The sequence below is a fragment of the Arachis hypogaea genome, chromosome 1, assembly GCF_003086295.3.
Source record: "Arachis hypogaea cultivar Tifrunner chromosome 1, arahy.Tifrunner.gnm2.J5K5, whole genome shotgun sequence".
Taxonomy (NCBI): Eukaryota; Viridiplantae; Streptophyta; class Magnoliopsida; order Fabales; family Fabaceae; genus Arachis; species Arachis hypogaea.
In genome coordinates, this window is record NC_092036.1 from 95,374,843 (window position 1) to 95,397,302 (window position 22,460).

The window sequence follows — 22,460 nt, forward strand, 5'->3', positions numbered from 1 at the left end:
ATACTCTATTATTGATACCTTGCTTCTAAGTAACATGCATGTGTATAATTATTAATTTGTTCATCATATAATCCTATACTTGATAATGTGCCAATGCAAATGAAAATTTTTTGTTTGTTATATATATAAGTACGTAGTCCCCCTCATCAATCACATTATCAAAATGTGTTATACCATTTTTTTTAACCATCAGAAAATATATCTGTTACTTCATATTGACAAAGGCTCATCATTAGTATATAAATATCTTCTCTTATAATCTGTGACACAAACAAACAATATAACTCAAATTCTTATTGTGTTTTATATAATTTTTAAGTGATGATGATGTTAAAAAAAAAATTGTACATTCAGAAAGAGAAAACGAAAAACAAAAGAAACAAAAGTAAACACTTTATTTTTGAAGAAGAAGTTAGAGAAATTTTAGTGAAAGTGATTGATAGATTCATATATAAATAGAATAATCCGCATTGCAGAATAATTAGTTAATTAGTGTACTCCTCCAAGTCTTTTTTTTTTTCTATTTGTACTTTATTATTGGTCTTTATTTATTAATTTGTTTAGCTTAAAAGTATCTAATAAAGATTAAAAGTATAGTACGTAGAATTTGTTTAGCTTCCCTCCACTTTCCTCCACTAACAACCAATAACAATTATAACGCAAAAGACTTTAAATAAAATGCTGTCTCCCTCATTATCTTTGTCCTTGCATGAATTTATGAAAGGTGAGTTTTTAAGTTTGAACGTGATTAATGATGGAACTATATATATGACTAGATTAAATGAATGCCGTAGAAAACAAGAAAAAGGTTTATGAAACTTGAAACATAATAAGACAGGAATCTACCGAGTCAATGAGTTGGGAAAGTAGTTAGATGCATGGGGGGTGGTCGGCAATACTATGTACTATGATCTTGTTCCGTTAATGACGGTTCGACTTCGTCGGCAAACCAGCGTCATCGTCTGCAAGCCCAAATACATGGAATCCGTGTGTCGGTGGATGTAACCGCTTTTAAATGTAAGATGTCATTTTCAGATCATAGTATAGGGGACAGGGATCATGAACACTACTTCTGTGGTACTTTCGAACATTTTATTAAGAGTAAAGTGGCCATTAGATTCTCAAAAAATTTGATCTTAGACTTAAAAAAAAAATATTAATTAAGTCTTTTATGATAACAAATGGTAAATATATAGCTGAGACTTTGGATCAATGGCAGCATCACCTGTCTCGCTGGGAGTTGCACCCAAGTTCGAATCCTCAGTAAGGAATATAGAACCTATGTTAGTAGTAGTAGTGTGTGTAAGTAAGTGTGTTGTGTAATCTAGGATTAGTGATTGTCTAATCCATCGACAAAGAAAAAAAGAACCAAATTAATATTTTTTTTAAATAATTAATTTGAAGTTAAAATTTTCAAGAATTTAATTATTAATTTACTCTTTTATTAATCTTGAGAAAATTAGTATCAAGAACATTAGCCATTTAGCCGGATGTTTATAAGGGAATTTCGCTTACTTGATAGCCTTAGATAATTACAAGTGTTTCGCATGGTTCATCATTTTGGACCTTATAGAATTTGTAGACAAAGCACAAAGTCTATAATTCAACTGTAATCTTTGCAATTATAATCGAACAGAGAATAGGGGGTTTCTTTTTTTTTTTGGTCAGGAGAATAAGGGTTTCTTTGTGTTCTTTTCCATTGCGCTCCATTGGGCCAGACCTCAGTTCATAGCCCATATTTTTCATCGACATAATCTCGCTAAAGAAGGAAAAGGCATTTTTGGGTGAAAACGAGATCCCTGTTTCACAATCTGCAAGCCTAAACCAACTTCCATGATACTTTCACAATCCCTCAGCTCGGAGTAATAACAATCATCCAGCCCAGAACAAATTAATTATGAATGAACTTTTGTTTTACTAAATGCAACATTTAAATATGTTAAAACTCCAAAAGTCAATGCTTAATGGTTGTCTAGTAGACACAACAATTTGTCCACCTGAGAAAACATCGTTTCAGCACATATAAATATAATTAAACAAAATTATCATGGCAACGCCAGTTTTAACGTAATGCTGCACTAGCAACATCAAAGGGATTTTCCTTCCCCAAAGACGCAAAAAATGGATGCTTCAACGTTATTCTTCATCGGAATAATTGAACTTTACGGAGTGGGATTGTAAATCAATCTGTCCTCCCCTGTAAGATCCACGTTTCTTCTTGGTCTTCTCATGACGGAAATCCCTGTAAGGATAAAAAGAATTAGATCTCGTAAAATGCTAGCAAAAAGTGATGCCTACAAATGCATGGAAGCTACAAATCTAAACTTGAAAGAATACCCATAAAACAGCAGATTTTCCATTGAAAGTAAAAATGCAACCAAATGCATGAATAAATTTGTAGTTTTAAAACAAATGAAAAAGAAATTAGAAAAACTGTTAATTACAGATGCATGAAACATAATTTCAGACAAATGCAAAAGATGGAAAGAAAAATTGTTTCTACTACCACATAAAGTAACAGACCTTCCTCTAACTTGGCCAAGGATTTCCTCTGCTTTGGCCCCATAACCCACCTCAGCACCGGACTGCAATAACAAATTTGTTAGACAGTGCAACCCAGAAAAGAATCACAACAATGCATGGGAAATTGAACACACCTTTGCCCAATAGGAGTTATCCTGAAGCCTCTCATCAGCAAACTGCACCTTATCTACCTGTACTCGTTGAAATGCTTTCTTTGCAGATGTCTGCTACAGTTACAGTTGCATAGACAAGAATTTCAAGGAAAATCAAATCTTAGCAACCACAATGAAATTGGAATCTTAAATCAAAAGGTTAATTTCATAAAAAGCTTCTTTGTGAGAAGAAATAATTGTCAGTGACTCAATAGTGAGATTTCAAAGTGCCACCTATTAACCAAATATATATTCAGGGCACAACTATTAGTTACAACATACCTCAGCTGATTCCATCTGTTGTTTCTTCTGAGATTTCTGTGCCGAAGATTTCCCTCCAGCACTCTCAAGCTGCCCATTAGTGTGCCCGTTTGCAACATTTTCTTGACCGGAATTTGAGTCATTTCCAAGGTCTACACTTGTTTCTGCTAACTTCTCTCCTCCCTTAGATTCATCCAAGTTTTCTACTTTTCTACGTTTGGGTTCCTCAGCTGCCTTTTTGTCTGCAACCTGTTGACCATTTTCTTCAGAAGTTGGTCTTTTTCTTTTCTTTGTATCTTTCTTCTCCTCATCCGTCACTTCTTTATTTGATGCTTTAGAATTATCCTTTTTTGAAACAGTTCCATTGCAACCTCCAGTCTCCTCTACTGCATCCGCTTGACTATTTTCCTTCTTTTTCTTTTTCTTTTTATCCTTGGATTTCTTCTCTGCCTCAGCACCGTCAACAATTTTTTCATCTGCAGATATGTCATCCTTTCCCTTCTGTTCTGTAACCTTAGTTTGCAACTCCACTTGGTTATCTTCTAAACTAGCAAGAGACTCAGAATCTAACTTGTTTTTCTTTTTCTTCTTGTCCTTGGATTTACCCTCTTTGTTTCCGGATTGTGTGCCATTAACTGCTGTGGTAGAAAATCAAACATAGAGATTTTAGTTGGCAGGCCCCGGAAAAAACAGAGATACGCAGTGCAAGTATCGAGGAAGAAAGAGAAAATAGCCATGACAAAAGAGAAGAATTTGATGATTTTGAAGAATACCTTGAACTTTCTGATCTTGGATATTTGACTTGGCGTCTTTATCACTGGAAAGAGATGAAAAAAGTAAAACAAAGAAAAATCTTAATCACTGCATAGAAGAAAGACATTTACAGACCCAAAACATAACTCATGCAGAGAATAACTGGTGGATAATTAAATAAATGTTATTGGCTTTTCCCATTATTAGAACCTTGTTAATTAGTAATTACCATTGTCATTGTCCCGCTGATGCATAGTTCTAAAATGCACCACGGGTAATGTAGTGTCCTTCAAACTTGGAAAATAAGAAGGGTTTTTCGCTAGCTTCTGCTAGCGAGGGCATTACATTACTCATTATATATGTTGAGAACTACAATAATAATAAAAATTATGCAAAATATAAGCCACTGATTTCCATGCCGAAATGCAAAAATGCTTTATTGATGACACTATTATATGTTATAAGATTGCAGTAGATATACTGACACAACTCTTGGGAGTTTAAACATAGGCTATTTGGCAATTATATTCTTAAAATCTTAAAGCCACAACAAACACCCAGATCTTTTAAGAATGTAGCAAAACCACAGTTAAAATATGCTTCAACAAGAGTACCTATAATTAGAGAATATCAAATTGGAGTCTCCTCTTTTTGAAATATACTTCTGATCCAAGAAAAAGAATTACATAAATAAAATATCCATCCACAGTCTACACAGCTTGGAGCAAATGGGCATTGTAACAACACAAAGCCTATGGTTCAAGCCTTACCGTATCTCCAAATACTTGAGGCACATTTCTTCTAAATCAATCGACATATCCTCCACATTATCTTTCTGCATTACAAGCAGGAGCAACAGTATCAAACATCAGAAAGAAAAAAAGAAAAAGCCAGAGTCTCATCAATCTGTTATTCAACAGTTATAAGCATAAGAACATATACAGCAGGACATTGAAGAATTTCATTCTATAATGTGATATCACAGCACACGGCACACATTCTGCTATCGACAAACAAATATAACTGATAAAAGCAAACCTGCCATCCAAGCAAGAAGCTTTTCTTCTCAATTGAAAAAAAAAAACATTGGATTTCAATGAGCATTACAAGGTACAACACCATTATAAAGTAATCCTTCTAAGTTGTTGCATCAAAATCACAACTTAGGACTATAGATAAGCATGATAATAGGATTATTGTACAACTACGAATCACAAGTAGCTAAATAAATAAGTGAAACCTGTGAAGCAGGTTAAGATTCCGGTTCGAACTTGTAACATCGGAAATTCTGAAGGTAAAAAGAAAAAGGCACAATAGGGAATTAATTACGCACCTCGATTTGGGCCTCTTTGCGAAACTTTTTTAGGGTTTTGGAAAAGGAACTGCGCTCCAGGTAACGAGCAATGGAGTGGTGAAGAAGAAGCTTGAAGTTGGAAGAGGATTGCTTCATGGTTTGATTGGTTAAGAGAAGTACTTGGCGGGGAGTGAAAGCGAGGAGGGTAAAAGCGTCTTTTTTGTTGGCAGATGGAGTTGCAGGCATGCGGCGAAGAGTTTCTTCCTCTTCAGCTCTGACTTCAGTTGCTACCTTCGCAACGAAACGAAGCTGAACGAAACCTTGCAGGTCCTGAATGAAACAAGGGTTTTAGTTGACTCACAATTAGGGTTTCTTAACTCCATGGCTATATTTACAAGTTTACATTCTTGACCTTTTATGTTAATTAAGTTTTTTGCCCGGTAAAATATGTTATTTTTTATTTGACCCCTATTTAAAAAATTATCTTTGTGACTTGGGTGTTAGGACCCGTTGAAATTAGGGGTGTCAATGGATCGGATCCGATCCGCATATCCGCGGTGTTTATCCGAATCCGATCCGAAAATGGGGGATATGGATCCGATCCGCAAGGTTTTTGGATCGGATGGATCGGATCCGCACACTAATCGGATCGGATTGCGGATTTTGTGTTGGTATCCGCATATCCGCGTATCCGCAAAAATAAAGAAATAAATAAGTAAATATTCTTTTTATGTTTTATTTCAACTAATAATGATTATATATGTTATATTATTTTAATTTATTATTTAAGAAAAGTATGTTTAATATTATTTTAAAAGTAAACATATTTAAAAGAATAAAAAAAATGAACTTTATTGATATTTTTTAATAAAAATAAGCTTTTAAAAATATTTTTGTGTTTTGCGGATCGGATCGGATCGGATCCAACCTTAAAAACTGCAGATATCGGATCCGATGATTTTAATGCGGATCGGATCGAAATTTTGGCCATATCCGATCCGATCCGCGGATACCCCTAGTTGAAATAGGTTTATAATGTTGCTATAAGAATGAAATGAATGACCATGGACAGCTCATTTTTTTTTTTATGGAAATGCTATGTTACCAAAGTCCTTACCTTTAATGATAGTGAAAAAGAAGCATCTTTGCATATATAAACAGAAGTTAAATCTCATTAAATAACACATAACTGATAGTAATAAAACATTATTCATTCTCTCTCTTACATTCTTTACTATAATATTAGTAAATATATTAATTATATTGTGATAATAATTATGGTAAATATTACTATTAGAGTTATATAATTATACGTATTATTTTATATTTGTTACTTCTTCCTTATTTATTTATTCCACAACACCTTATCAGCACGAGACTCTCATCGAATTTTTAGAAAGACTCAGGTAACAAATTTTCATTATGTCGAAACTCTCTCATCTTGAATTCAATGCTCTTGATATATCTGGAAACAATTATTTATCATGGATATTAGATGCTGAAATCCATCTTGATTCAATGGATCTTGGAGATACCATTAAGGCTGAAAACAATACATCTCAAAAGGATCAAGCCAAAGTCATGATTTTTCTTCGTCGTCATCTTGACGAAGGATTGAAAAATGAATATCTCACATTAAAAGATCTTGAAGATCTTTGGAAAGACCTTGAAGAAAGGTATAATCATAAAAAAAATGGTAATACTTTCTCAAGCCCGATATGAATGGACGTACTTGCGTCTGCAGGATTTTAATTCTGCAATGTTTCGAATCACCTCACGAATGAAATTATGCGGAGAAAAGATATCTGATAATGATATATTAGAGAAGACTTTCTCAACCTTCCATGCCTCTAATGTGCTCCTGCAGCAGCAGTATCGAGAAAAAGGGGTTTAAAAAATATTCTGACTGAATGCAACAATGAGTTGCTCTTAAAGAATCACGAAGCACGCTAAGTTGGCGCCGCCCCCATTTTCTGAAGTAAATGCGGCAAATCATTACCCTAGAAGAGGTAAATGGCAAGGTTTTGGTAACAAGAAAAATCATGGAAGGAAAAAAATTATGTTCAAAAGAGAGGATCTCACCAGAAGTGGGATAAAGAAAAAAATATTGGGCAAAACAAATCAACAGAAGATAAGTGTTTCCATTGTGGTGGAAAGCGCCGTTGGTCGCGTACCTGTCATACATCAAGGCACCTAGTCGATATTTATCAAGCATCTTTTTGAAAAAAGACGACAAAGAAAAGGAGACGAATTTCGTTTCAAATGATGTTGTTGAAAATTCTACCACTCATTATGATGTATCTGATTTTTTTGAGGACATTGAAAGAAATATTGGTCATTTGATCAATGATGGAATAGTTTAATATGTGAAATTATTAAGTATCCATGTAAATAAATAGGCGAAAGCTAGTGTACTCTAAGTAAAGTAGAGAGTGCAATACTTTCTAAAAGTTAACCTATTATCAAAAGTGATCAGGTAAATTAAATTTATTTATTATTATTTGTTTTTTGTCATATACTGAACAAACAAATTGACACTGACAAAAAAACACTAATTCTTCCGACGACCTTTACACCACAAAAGTACTCAAGAAAACTTATCGAATTCCTCCATATTCTGTTATTATCGATGTGATGTCTTCAAGTATCTTCACTGTTTTGTTTGTTGACAGTGCTTCCATTATCGTTGTGGGCCTTGTGGCTAGCCATAGATTTTGACGCTCTTGAACCCACTCCCTTCCACCTCTACCATGAATGACCTTCAAAGTCTGAAAAATCTGAAAAATCTGTCGCCGCTACTAGTTGGCTAACTCCAAACGTAAATCCGATTTTGTAGAAGAATTCCGGTCTCTATGAAGGCGCCATGATTCTCAAGATAACAATGCAGTCAAAGTACAAAATACATGGCAGTTGCAACAAGTTCATTATCTTTCATTTCAAATTATTATCAACGTATACGTAATAGAATGAAAAATTAAAATACAATTATATTTAAACAATTATTTGTATTACTTTTTTATTAGTTTATTCAAAAAATAATTAAACTTTGAAACTAATTGATATAAAATATCACAGATATAAAACTAAGAAAAATTTTTATTTGTATAAGAATGAGCCTAATAAATAATTATTCGATTTAATATATAATTAAGAGTATTTCTTTCTTTGCCAACGAGCTATAGTTCAAATAGTATATTTTTTCCATACTCACCTAAAAGTCGCGGATTTAAATCTTCCTATCTTTGGTAAAAAAGAGGTACTCCTTTCTTTTATTAATTTATATAATATTTATTGAGTTGTCGCAGTTACGTAAAATATTTTTGTCATAGTATTTGAACAAAAGAAAAGAAAATGTTATTTTAAGAAAAACTAATAATATATTTTTAATAATAATCTTAATACAAAATATTAAATTTAAAATATTCTTTTAAATGATATATATTAACTAAAATAATATAATTATTTTAAATAATATATTTTAAATATAGTAAAGTAACATATTTCAATAAAAAATTATATATTTTTTATATGAATTTTTGTTTTGCACAAAATAAAATTATTATATGTTTGTTTGCTTTTTACGTTGTATATATGTTTTTTTAAATTAAATTTATATAACACAAAATTTTTTATCATTATATTCATATTTATATAACACAAAATCTTTTACCATTCTATTCATATTTAATATTATAATTTTGTTTCACACAAAATAAAATTATATATATATGAATTAATTAAATTTATATAACACAAAATTTATCATTGTATTTATATTTAATATTATAATTTTGTTTCACACAAAACAAAATTTATTTAAATTTTAATACTATATATCTAATATATATTTAATATTATTTTTTTAAGATTCTAATATATTTTTTTTCTAAATTTAGTACATAAATTTTCAACTTATTTTTCATGTATTATTTATTTTAATTCTAAAGTCTAGTAACTTTTTTTGTATAAAAATGTTGCTTTTAATATTTATTTTTTTTATTTTGGACTTCATCTCAATATCTGAAACTTATAAAAAAATCTAAAACTTATAAAAAAAATAGTTAACCTGATTAACAAGTTACCATTTTAAATTCAGACCATTCAAATAAAATATAATAAATGAAGAGTTCATATTTAACGAATTAACAAGGTGTGCAGCACTCCATACTTAGTAAGGAGCGTTTAAGGATGAGCTAAATAAATAATGTAAAGAACTTATTGTTAAGTTTTATTTTCTATGTATTTAAGTTTCAAATATGATGTATATAAATAATAATATTCATGAATTTTGAAATCATTAAATATGTTAAGGTTTAAAATAAAATTTTAGTATATGACATTATTTTTATGTACAGTGTTTCTTAGAAAAATAATTCCGATCAAGTATTCAATTTAACTATGCATACTACTCATTTTATTATTATTTGTCTTTGAAGAAAATGACAAGGATATATAATGAAGATGTATGCCTTGCGAATAGTGCAAGTTTGCACACCATTCTCAAAAATGGTATATATTTTACCCATCTTGTGCCAAAAGAAGAATATGTTAATACTATTATTGGCTCAGGCAATGTGATTGAAGGCTCTGGAAGAGCTATAACTTTATTTTCTGGAGGAATAAAACTCATAATAAATAATGCACTATTGTTTACCAAATCTCTAAGAAATTTGTTGAGCTTTAAAGATATTCGGCGAAATGGATATTATATTGAGACTATGAATGAGGAAAATCATGAGTACTTATGTATCACAACTCATGATTCAAATAAAAAATGTTATATTAGAAAAGTTGCCCTCACTTTCATCTGGGTTATATTACACCAAGATTAGTGTAATTGAATCGCATGCCACTATAAACCAGAAGTTACTAGCCCAAATAAATTCATAACTTGGCACGACCGATTGGGTCATCCGGGAACAACCATGATGCAGAGAATTATTGAAAATTCCCGTGGACATTCACTAAAGAACCAGAAGATTCTTAAATCTAGTGAATTTTGTTGTGCTGCATGTTCTTAAGTGAAGTTAATTTTAAGGCCATCATCAGTAAAGATTGGATTTGAGTCCCCTGAATTCCTAGAAAGGATTCAAGGTGATATATGTGGACCTATTCACCCACCATGTGGATCTTTTAGATATTTTATAGTCATGATAGACGCATCTTCGAGATGGTCAGATGTGTGCTTATTGTCTTCTCGCAACCTGGCATTTGCGAGATTATTGGTTCAAATTATTTGATTAAAAGCACAATTTCTAGAAAATTCAATCAAAGCAATTCATCTTGATAATGCTGGAGAATTTACTTCCCAAGCCTTTGATGCTTATTGTATGGCTAATGGAATAAGTGTTGAACATCCAGTAGCTCATATTCACACACAAAATGTGTTATTAGAATCACTTATTAAATGCCTCCAATTAATTGCTAGACCCTTACTTATGAGAACAAATCTCCCAACTTCGATTTGGGGGCATGCTATTTTACATGCCGCAACACTTATTCGTTTGAGGCCAACGAGTTACCATCAGTTCTCTCCTAAGCAATTAGCTTTTGGCCAGTAGCCAAATGTTTCCCATTTAAGAATATTTGGGTGTGCGATATATGTTTCCATTGTACCACCTAATCGCACCAAAATGGGACTGATGAACGGATAATTTATACGCTTTTTGACATTATTTTTAGGTAGTTTTTAGTAGGATCTAGCTAATTTTAGGGATATTTTTATTAGCTTTTATGCTAAATTTACATTTCTGGACTTTACTATGAGTTTGTGTTTTTTCTATGATTTTAGGTATTTTCTGGCTGAAATTGAGGGACCTGAGCAAAACTCTGATAAAAGGCTGTCAAAGGACTGCTGATGCTGTTGGATTCTGACCTCCTTGCACTCGAAATAGATTTTCTGGAGCTACAGAACTCTAAATGGTGCGCTCTCAATGGCGTTGGAAAGTAGACATCCAGAGCTTTCTAGCAATATATAATAGTCCATACTTTATTCGAGACTAGACGATGCAAACTGGAGCTCAACGCCAGTTCCATGTTATATTCTGGAGTCAAACGCCAGAAACACGTCACGAACCATATTTGAACGCCAAAAAGACGTTACAACATGGCGTTCAACTCCAAGAGAAGCCTCTGCACGTGTAAAGCTCAAGCTCAGCCCAAGCACACACCAAGTGGGCCCTAGAAGTAGATTTTTGCATCAATTACTTACTTATGTAAACCCTATTAGATAGTCTAGTATAAATAGGACATTTTACTATTGTATTAGACGTCTTTGGATCATCTTGGATTGTATTTTTGATCCTGTGATCACGTTTTGGGGGCTGGCCATTCGGCCATGCCTGGACCATCACTTATGTATTTTCAACGGTGGAGTTTCTACACACCATAGATTAAGATGTGGAGCTCTGATGTACCTCAAGTTTTAATGCAAAGTACTACTGTTTTCTATTCAATTCCGCTTATTCTTGTTCTAAGATATCACTCGTACTTCAACCTGATGGATGTGATGATCCGTGACATTCATCATCATCTATCCCTATGAACGCGTGCTTGACAACCACTTCCGTTCTACAAGCGAGAGCTAGAGTGTGTATCTCTTGGATTCCTGATGCACGACGCATGGTTGCCCTCGCCTGACAACCGAGCCTTCCATTCCGTGAGATCAGAGTCTTCGTGGTATAAGCTAGAATCTATTGGCAGCATTCATGAAAATCCAGAAAGTCTAAACCTTGTCTGTGGTATTCCGAGTAGGATTCAGGGATTGAATAACTGTGACGAGCTTCAAACTCGCGATTGTTGGGCGTAGTGACAGATGCAAAAGAATGAATGGATTCTATTCCAACATGATCAAGAATCGACAGATGATTAGCCGTGCTGAGACAAGAATTTGGACCATTTTCACTGAGAGGATGGGATGTAGCCATTGACAACGGTGATGCCCTACATACAGCTTGCCATGGAAAGGAGTAAGAAAGATTGGATGAAGGCAGTAGGAAAGCAGAGATCCAACAGGGACAAAGCATCTCTATACACTTATCTGAAATTCTCACCAATGATTTACATAAGTATTTCTATCTTTATTTTCTGTTTATTTATTATTATTCGAAAACTCCATAACCATTTATTATCCGCCTAACTGAGATTTACAAGATGACCATAGCTTGCTTCATACCAACAATCTTCGTGGGATCGACCCTTACTCACGTAAGGTTTATTACTTGGACGACCCAATGCACTTGCTAGTTAGTTGTGCGAAGTTGTGAAGTTATGTTTGGACCATGGTATCATGCACCAAGTTTTTGGCGCCATTACCAGGGAGAGAACGAACATGAATGTCATTATCAGAAATCACAATTTTGCCTATCAGGGACCCCAAAGAAAATTGGGGATATATGTTGAATATGATTCTCTCTCTATAATGAGGTATCTTGAGATACAAATTGGAAATGTATTTAAACCCAATTTGTGGATTGTCATTTCGATGAATCAAAATTTTCAACATTAGGGGGGAAAGAATAAGCTTCCTGAAAAGGAACTTAATTGGAATGCATCATCGTTGATGCATAAGGAAAAAAGTTACATTTAGCATTACCCGTGGTCAGACAATTCGCTTGTTTCATTACTTTGTTCGCTGACCTCTATTGATGAATTGCTTGCACCACACAAATCTATGGGATTATGAGGATCATCCCCTTCTAGTGTCTCATCTTCATCATCATTTTCATCACCGTCTGATGAGAACTCATCATCAGATAGTTCAGACCCATACAGAACCATCACATCAGGTGATGAGGACTCACCATTCCTGTTATACTTTATGTGGAACACTCTGTATATGTTATCAAGTATCGCTGAGTCTATTAGGTCAGCCACATATGAGTCAGGACCAAGGTGAATTCGGATGGGCTGGTTCATGTGATTCCACAGTGAAATAAAAAAGATTCCGAAACTGACATATCTAAATTGTACACGTGCCCCCTCTATTGACAAAATAGAAAGATATAATCTGTTCAAATGAGGTGTCAATTATAAGCAGCTGATCATTGTTTATTTTCAGCTTCAGCACCAAGCAATTATCGAGATCATCAATGACATAGAACATTGTCTCTAATTCTTCTCCATGAGTTGAAACAAATCTTGGGGGAAGAGCTCTCTCACATTATATTCGATTTTATTCCTAAAGTTAATTCATGTCTAACAAAGCATGGTAAAAATGCATCTCATAATATTACATAATTATTTAGCAAAGAGGGATATGTATACATTTAAATATACCATTATTATCTATTGAGCAAGCCCATAGAACAATAATCAGCTAAATAAAATGGCATTATAATCAACATCACAAAAACAGGTAATTAACTAAGAAAAACATATTAAGTGTTATTGAATGTCCAGAAAAAAATATTGAAGTTTTGAAAGAAACACTGAAAGAGAAATCGATGTTATATTGATGCATTGTGAAAGCAAAATATTTTACGTAAACATCTAATCATGTTTTTCCGTATCAATAAATGTTGGATTTTCAAAGTCACTATCATTATATGTATGATTAGTAAATATTGTATTTATTTATTTTGAATTTACATTGATAACTAATCAAAATTAATCTTTTATAAGAGTCCCGCAAGTCTATTAGAGTTGTTGTAGTCTACACACATTTCAGATTAAAAAGATCAGAAACTCAGAATTAGTTAATCAAATTTATCTAACACGTAAAAGAAAGTATCAAGAGGAGGAAAGTAGAAAAGACCAATAACTGAATACAAACTAAAAACAAGGCATTCGAAGTTAAAGATTTAACCCATCTCTTTAATGGGTTAACATGCATAATATAATATTGCATAATATATTTGGTCACCTGCCCATTAAAAAGGCGAAATCTAAAAATTCGTTCTTTTTCGTTGGGCCAATATTCTTGGGTTGTTACAAACCTCCTATTAACACATAATGGTATCATATCCATGAAATACCTCATCGAGTTGTCTTCACTGATTCGGGTTCCAACTACATGGATGTAAGCGTTCAAAGAAGAGGCAATAGTCTCTAATTTATCGAAAGATGGTTGGATCTACTCACCTATTATGACCAACCCAATGGAATGTGGTTAAAGTTAGATTTCTTAGGAGGAGCTCGATATTTGATTGAGGAATTGCATCCACAGAACTTTTAAGGGTAAGTTCAAGTTCTATCCCCTCCATGCTTTTTACGTCTGCCCGAAAATCTTCGAAGTGGAGCACATAATGAAATTGAATTCCCTCAGTTTCAGTTCAGTTTTGCTAAATTCGTGACAAATTCAGATATGTAATTTCAACGATTGGTAATATATTTAAATTTTCTTAGTTTAAGCTGTTCATTATTAGAATAATTTTTTAACATATTTTATTTTTTCCAGAAATTACCAGCTTTCTTTTGCATGCATGCAATGCCATTGAGGGGAATAAGAGTTAGTTTGGTTTCTCGGTGTGACAATTCTATACCTCGCCGCATTGCATGGATAGCGGATGATGAAGCTTATCTAACAAGAGAATGGTCTAATTTTGCACAAATTCTAAATATTGAAACTTACGATGTTATTTCAGTTGGTTGTCGTTACAAGAATGATTCTATACTATACATGACTAAGGACTAGAATAGGTTTAATATTGTTTAGGTAATTTGGTTTTACTATTAGTATTTGATTAAATTATAATTATAGAATTTTAAATTATTGCCTCAATTTATATATTACGATTATTTTTTGTATAAGTGCTATTTTTAAATAATTTAATAAAATAAAGTAGTGTCAGATATTATTAAGTTTATTTTTATCCTTTATTTCTTTATTTGTATTTTCATTATATTTGACAAAAAATGAACCTACACATATATTAAATCATTGGCCTAAAGACAATCTATTTTCCAATAAAAACAGATTTTATTTATAATTGGAATAAAATTTATTTGCCAATAATCGGTGGATAAAATTGAAATTACATCCGTGTCATATAATTATAATTGATTAATTAGTATAAAATGAAATTATACCCGTGCCATGAGTAATAATCTAAATAATTATATCTTAACAAAATATAATTTGAAATGATTAATAAATAATTATCTTAACAAAAATAATTATTTAATAATTGATTTAACAATCAATGCAAAAAATAATTATTAATAATAGTATTATTAACTGGGTAAATAATATAATTTTAAATTATTACTTGATATATAAATAATATATGAAAATCTATTGAGTAAATCAATCATTTTGTACCTTAATAATTTGACAATTATTACTCAATTAACCAGTTAATTGAATTAGTGATAACAATTTCCAATTTCAAATTTTGTATATTAAGTAGTTATTAAAAACTGGGTAATAACGATTTACACGGGAAAATCATTGATAAATTCAATTAACCATATAGAAGATAATATACTAACAGTTTTAGTATATTATTTATGGCAAGCAAAATTATTTTTTCATATTTTCTATTAAAATTGAAATTAGTAATAGTTTAAAAAAAGGTTTATTAATAAAATTACTAATAGTCACATTTTTATACGCAAGATATATGTTTTCTATATATTATTTAAAAAATATAATGAAACATGAATAATGAATGAGTATGTTATTTCTTCGACTAGCTAATTAATGCAAAATCGAGTACTTTTTTTATTCGATTGAGGTCATATTCTGTTTGGTGAAAGTTTTAATCACCTTAATTAAATCATGTCTTTGTGCTTTAACTTATACAAGTAGTAATATGTTACATATTATTTGGTATATCTAAGTCATAGTGGAGATGTAAAAAATCATATTAAGGTTTATTTCCAAATAATTAGTGGATGAATAATAGTAGATTATATTATTTTGGAAAAGTATTTTCATTATAATTATATCAAATCAATATTTAATTATGATAGAATATGTTAATTATAATTATATTATAGAATTATAATAATTACGATATTTATGTTATATATTTTAATCATTTATGTACGTAAATAATTAGAAATCAATCAAATTAAATTATCACGGTAAATAATATGTTGTATATTATTACGGAAAATAATCCGTAGATAAAATTGAAATTACACCCGTGTCATATAATTATAATTGATTAATTGGTATAAAATAAAATTATACCCGTGTCATGAGTAATAATCTAAATAATTATATCTTAACAAAATATAATTTGAAATAATTTATAAACAATTATCTTAAAAAAAATAATTATTTAATAATTGATTTAAAAATCAATGCAAAATATAATTTTTAATAATAGTATTATTAATTGGGTAAATAATATAATTTCAAATTATTACTTGAAATATAAATAATATATGAAAATCAATTGAGTAAATCAATGATTTTGCACCTTAATAATTTGACAATTATTACTCAATTAACCAGTTAATTGAATTAGTAATAACAATTTTCAATTTTAAATTTTGTATATTAAGTAATTATTAAAAACTGGGTAATAACGATTTACACGGAAAAATCATTGATAAATTCAATTAACCATAAAAAAGATAATATACTAACAGTTTTAATATATTATTTATGGCAAGGGAAATTATTTCCTCAAATTAAATTTTATATAATTATAGTAAATCTCTATAATTAAAGCAATATAAAACTGCTTCATATATAAGAATAATATTATACATATTTATATATCTCTTTTTTTATCTCTTTTTTTAAAATATTGACATATAATTATTAATGTAGAAAATATATAATATTAAACTGTTTTGTTATGCATATATATGAATTTATATAATAACCCGTATAATTTATACGTATGGCATAATACATATGTCAAAAAAAGATTCCATAATTTTTGAAAACCACTGTTCTGTTATATGAAATTGAAATTGAAATTAAATAATTTCTATTTATATAATATTTTTCTATTAGTATCAAGTATTTTCATTAAAAATTCATATCGTTTGTGTGTGTGTATATATATATATATATATATATATATATATATATATATATATAAGTCGTAATAGTCAATTGTTTCAATTATTTTGACGTTAATGCTCTTGCGAATGAACTAAGTGGGTATTTAAAAAGGCTAACTAATGAGCAGAAATTTGCATACGATCAAATAATTGGTGCTGTTAGCGGTAATATGGGTGGACTTTTCTTCTTATACGGTCAAGGTGGTTATGGAAAAACATTTTTATGGTCAACTATATTATGCTCAATTAGGTCTAAAGGAGGTATAGTTTTAAATGTTGCTTCGAGTGAGATTGCTGCACTTTTGTTGCCTAATGGAAGAACTGCAATTTCAAGGTTTAAAATTCCTTTTGCCATAAATGAGGATTCTTTGTGTAGCATTAAACAGGGAAGTCCTCTTGCAAGGTTAATATCCAAGCTAAGGCCAAATTAATCACATGAGATGAAGCTCCAATGATAAATAAGTATTGTTACAAAGTTTTAGATAAATGCCTCAGAGACATCTTAAGGTGCTCAGATTCGTATAATGCTCATTTGCCATTTGGAGGTAAAGTTGTTGTTCTCGGAGGAGATTTTAGACAAATTTTACCTGTGATTCCCAGAGGCTCAAGGCAAGATATAATTCAGTCTTCTATTAATTCTTCATATTTGTGGCATAACTGTAAGGTTTTGAAGCTTATAAAAAACATGAGATTGTCACTAGGTGAAAACAACAACATACAAGAACTCAGAAATTTTGCAGAATGGCTACTCAAAATTGGTGATGGTTTGGCTGGTGATACAACAGATGGTGAATTGATCGTTCATATACCATCTGACATTTTGATTAAGAACTCTGAAACAGCTTTGGATGACCTCATTGATTTCGTGTATCCAAATATGTTATCCAGTTTATCCATTGAAAATTATTTCAAGGATAGAGCAATTCTTGCACAAAATTTGGATTTTTGTGTCACTGATGTCAACAACAAGATGACTGCAGGGCTACCTGGACAAGAAAGAGTCTACTTAAGTTCAGACTCTGTGTGTGCTGAAGAGGGAAATATGGAATTTGAGTTAGATGCTTTCTCGCCGGAGATTCTAAATGGAATAAATTATTCAGGTCTACCACCATACAAGTTGGTTCTGAAGATTGGCGCTCCTGTTATGTTGCTGCGAAATATAGACCAAACTAATGCTTTGTGCAATGGAACGAGGATGCAAGTTAGAAGAATGAGAAATCATGTGATAGAATGCAAGACTTTAAATGGTAACAAAGCTGGAAATATTGTTCTTATCCCAAGACTGAATCTAATTCCAAATAATGAAACATTGCCGGTCAGGTTTCAAAGAAGACAATTCCCAATTATCATGTCATTTGCAACGACAATAAATAAGTCCCAGGGACAAACTCTATTGAAAGTTGGAATTTATCTTCCAAGGCCAGTTTTCACCCATGGTCAATTATATGTTGCGTTATCAAGGGTAACGAGTAAAGATGGTCTGCGAGTGCTGTTGCAAGATCATTGACACTTGGAAGATAACTGCACGATGAATGTGGTATATAGAGAAGTTTTTAAGAGCCTATAATAAAAACGTAATAACAAAATGTCTTACTAAATCTATTTATTTATTAAAATTTATTACTATCACTTAAAAAAATTTAGAAATTCTAGGAACTAATAGATGAATTCTTATTATACATTAATAGTTTGAAAATATTAAAAATATCATTAAAATTTGTATAATTTTATTCTCTTGACAAACAATTTTATAATTACGTTAATCATATAATTTTATATACAAACATTGATACGATGTTGTTTCATGTATATATTTTGCAGGTATCAAAAGATAGCATTGAATTGTTATTCAGTAGGTTTAAATTATTTATTGTTTATTACAAAACTTTCTGCATTAGGATTCTCTATTAATTTGTTATTCATTTTGAGCTGATTTTGATATTTTCTTACTTCACAGTAAACCAACATATAAAATTTTGTTGATAGATTTAAGTATTACTAGATTATTTATGGTCATATTGAGTATATATGCCTGATTTATTGAAAAAAATAGATTAAATAACTATTTTATAGTTAATACAATTAATACTATATTAAGAAAAGAAAAACAATGCATACAAGTTATTTTTTTATTAATTAAATTATTATAATTAAAATAAAATTTAACATAACAACTTAAAATTATAATTTCAATCTTATCACGTGCATGGCACGGGTGATTAAACTTGTTAGAGGTTAAAACTGAGACTTTTAAGCAACAAACCAAGTAACTAAGTATACCAAAAAAAAATAACGAATTAATGAACATTACAAACTATTACCAAAAGCTTTATCTCTTGCTAACGACTGATTTTTAACAGTAGCAAATATGACTACAAAGGACAACCAATCTTTAACTAGTTACTTCTGAAATCCAAACAAACATAAAGCTATCAACAGGATTAAATATCACAAGGAATGCAACTTATTACCGTATCCTTTCTATAATAATGCTCTATTTCTCAAACTAAAGCCCAAGAAACCACTTTATAAAATTACTATACAACATATTTTAGAGATTATAGAAAGCTATGAAATGTGGCCTAGATATAAATAAAAAGCCAATAAAATTGAATGGCAACATGAAAAATATCTGAGAAAGAATTTTTAAAAAAGTATAGATGGCATAACATGGAAATTCAACTGACATTAAAATTTTCACAATTTAATATGAAATACATTGAATAGAAAATATAGATCACACTTCAATGAAATCAAAAATGCAGCAAAAAAAGAAACCTAAATATCAAGTTAATAAATACAATTACAAAGATTGATGGTTTCTAGAAATTTATTTTAAAAACTAAGGGGAAATATTAACCATAATAACATAATCCAGACATTGAATAGATCAAGTTAAGCCTGTGTTCTAGGAGTTGTTCTAATGTTGATTGCATGAGAACAAAATTCTTGTCTGAACTATTTTTTCATCTATGAATAAGAGTAACGTAAAAATTGCTTTTAAAGGATAGAGAGAGAAACTCAATGATCTTGTTCTTGAACCAATTTTTTCTTCTGTTTTTTCAATTCATTCATGGCCATTGTTTTTTTTTTCTAAAAAAAAAAAGAAACATATGCAACATAAAACCAAAACAAATTGCTGATGAGAAAACCAAATTGAATATGAGGCAAAGCTAAAATTGTTGAAAGTGACAAATTTTCTACTAATGTTCATCATCATACTTGTTTGGATATTCTCTATCCGCATACATTGCTATTCAATCTTATGAGATAGCTAGACTTTGTATAAAGATTCGAGAACAAAAAGAAGATCTTGTTTCTTACTGCAAAACAGAGTATTATAATAAGGTAAACCCTAATAGAAGATTTCAACAGATTCAAGAAAAACAAGTAATAAAATTCAATCTAAAAACAAAAAGAAACAATTTGGATTTCAGCAAAACAAAACCTGGAATAAGAACAGCAAGCGTTGACGAACATTGGCCAGCGATTAGAAGGCAAATGCACAGATCACTGTCAGAGAGAAAAAGAGCAAGAGAAAGGCTCCGAATCGGGAGCTTATGATCCGCAATGACGAAGAGATGGTAAAAGGGTTGAAAGAGGAAAATGGTTGAAGCAACCATATGCTAAGAAAGAATCAAGATTCGAATCTGTTGATAGGTTTCTTTTCAAGGAGGGTTTGAAATGTATGTTTGTAATTTTGGCCCAAATATTTATCTTCTTCATCTTCCATTTAGTCATTAAAATTATTATTTCTCATTCATTTTTTGCAAATTAGAGAAATGTTCACCACTAAGAATATTTATTATTTTTAAATAATATTTGATTAACTATGAATGCTAAAAAGTAAACTCCAAATATTAAACTCGAAAACTTAAATCTTAATAGTATAAAAATAAATTGTCAAATAATCTTGTTAAAAAGTATTAATTTCTAATATTTTTCTTTCAAGTTATCAGATGTAAATTAAAAATTAGTTACTAATAAATATAATATGTGACTAAACCCCGAAAAGTGTGCCTTAGGAGTATATGGAGGTAAGTTCATTGGATTCATGTTAACCTAATACAGTCATATAAATGAAGTCACCAACAACGATCAAGGAAGTCCAACAGTTAACCAAAAAATTGGCGGCCTTATCATGATTCTTACCAACATTAACAACAAAATCATGCCATTTCTTTAACACTTTGCGAAAGTCTAATAACTTCACATGGTCAGATGAATGTGAGACATCATTCACTGAGTTTAGGAAGATCTTGGCATCCCCACCAATATTGAAAAAACCAATACATGGTAAACCATTGTATCTATAATAGGAATAGACCGGGAGTAGCATCCAGTATATTTCATTAGTAAAATACTACAAAACACAGAAACGCGATACCCAACTATTGAAAAATTAGCTTATGCTCTTTTGATCACGGCAAGACGCCTCCGACGCTATTTTCAAAGCTATGAGATAATAGTACGAACCAATCAACCGTTAAGGCAAATACTCGCCATACCAGATTTGGCAGGAAGGTTGACAAAGTGGTCCGTGGAGTTATCCGAATATGCTATAAGCTACCAAGTTCGGGGTTCCCTTAAATCCCAAGTGCTAGCCGATTTCATCGCAAAATTTACTACAACAAACATACCACTAAACAAAGCTTTTGAGTTTAAGTTTCATAATTTTAAGATCGAAAACTGACTTGAGCATCAGAGTTCGTTTTGCAAACTTTTCACATTAGCTCCGACAAGAAAGGAACCCGTGGTACAACACAAAGGAGAAGGACGTCACTGGTGCTCTTTCCCTTGTTGACAAACTACACCTCGCACTACCAAAAACAAGAGATTTCTGTGGCTAAACTCTAAAAAACTGTGGTAATTACGCTTTGGCAACAAATGAACATCCATGACTAAACAGGGCGACGCGTTTTTAGTTATCCATGCTTTTTACTCCATTAGCCACAGTCTTACTATGGGTGTGCAAAAAAAACTGGTTTCAGTGAACTGAACTGAAACCATGGTTTTTATGAAAACCAGTTTTTATGGTTCAGTTTAGCTTTAAACCAAATTAAAATTGGTTTTAGTCAAACCCCAAAATTAATTTTTTCATACTCTTTCTCTCTCTCTCTCTCTCCCTTCTCTCTCCCCCTTTCTCTCTCTCTCTCTCTCCTCTTTCTCCCCCTCATCTCTCCCTTCTTTCTCTCCTTCTCTCTCTCTTTCTCTCCCTTCTCTCTCTCTCTCTCTCTCTCTCTCTCTCTCTCTCTTTCTCTCTCTCATCTTTCTCTAATTTTTCTCTTTCTCTCTCTCTCCTTTCCCTCTTTCTCCCCCTTCTCTCTCTCTCTCTCTCTCTCTCTCTCTCTCTCTCTCTCTTTTCTCTCTCCCTCCTCTTTTTCTTATTTTCCTCTTTCTCCCCTTCCTCTTTGTCTCCCTCCTTCTCTCTCTCCCTCCTCCCTCTCTCCTTCCCCTCTTTCTCCCCCTTCTCTCTCTCTCCTTCCCCTCTTTCTCCCCCTCCCCTCTCTCTC

The 22,460-nt window shown here is 31.4% G+C and overlaps 2 protein-coding genes across 5 annotated transcripts; one reads left to right on the forward strand and one right to left on the reverse strand.

Annotated features, from left to right (window-relative positions):
• Positions 1-1,891: 1,891 nt before the first annotated feature.
• Positions 1,892-5,471, reverse strand: LOC112697430 (uncharacterized). 4 transcript variants are annotated; one of them, XM_025750615.2, is made up of 7 exons: positions 5,023-5,471; positions 4,460-4,524; positions 3,710-3,753; positions 2,958-3,571; positions 2,658-2,747; positions 2,524-2,585; positions 1,892-2,242 (listed from the first exon to the last, which is right to left on the reverse strand). In XM_025750615.2, exons 1-7 carry the CDS (start codon positions 5,227-5,229, stop codon positions 2,137-2,139), a joined length of 1,188 nt encoding a protein of 395 aa, XP_025606400.1. In that variant the 5' UTR covers positions 5,230-5,471; the 3' UTR covers positions 1,892-2,136. The 4 variants fall into 4 exon arrangements, with proteins under 4 accessions (XP_025606400.1, XP_072055947.1, XP_025606393.1 ...); XM_072199846.1 differs by having other exon boundaries at positions 2,658-2,750; XM_025750608.2 differs by having other exon boundaries at positions 2,958-3,574; positions 5,023-5,432.
• An 11,646-nt stretch (positions 5,472-17,117) lies between these two features.
• Positions 17,118-18,454, forward strand: LOC112750144 (uncharacterized). Its single transcript, XM_025798751.1, has 2 exons — positions 17,118-17,350; positions 17,443-18,454. Exons 1-2 carry the CDS (start codon positions 17,118-17,120, stop codon positions 18,452-18,454), a joined length of 1,245 nt encoding a protein of 414 aa, XP_025654536.1.
• The last annotated feature ends 4,006 nt before the right edge of the window (positions 18,455-22,460 follow it).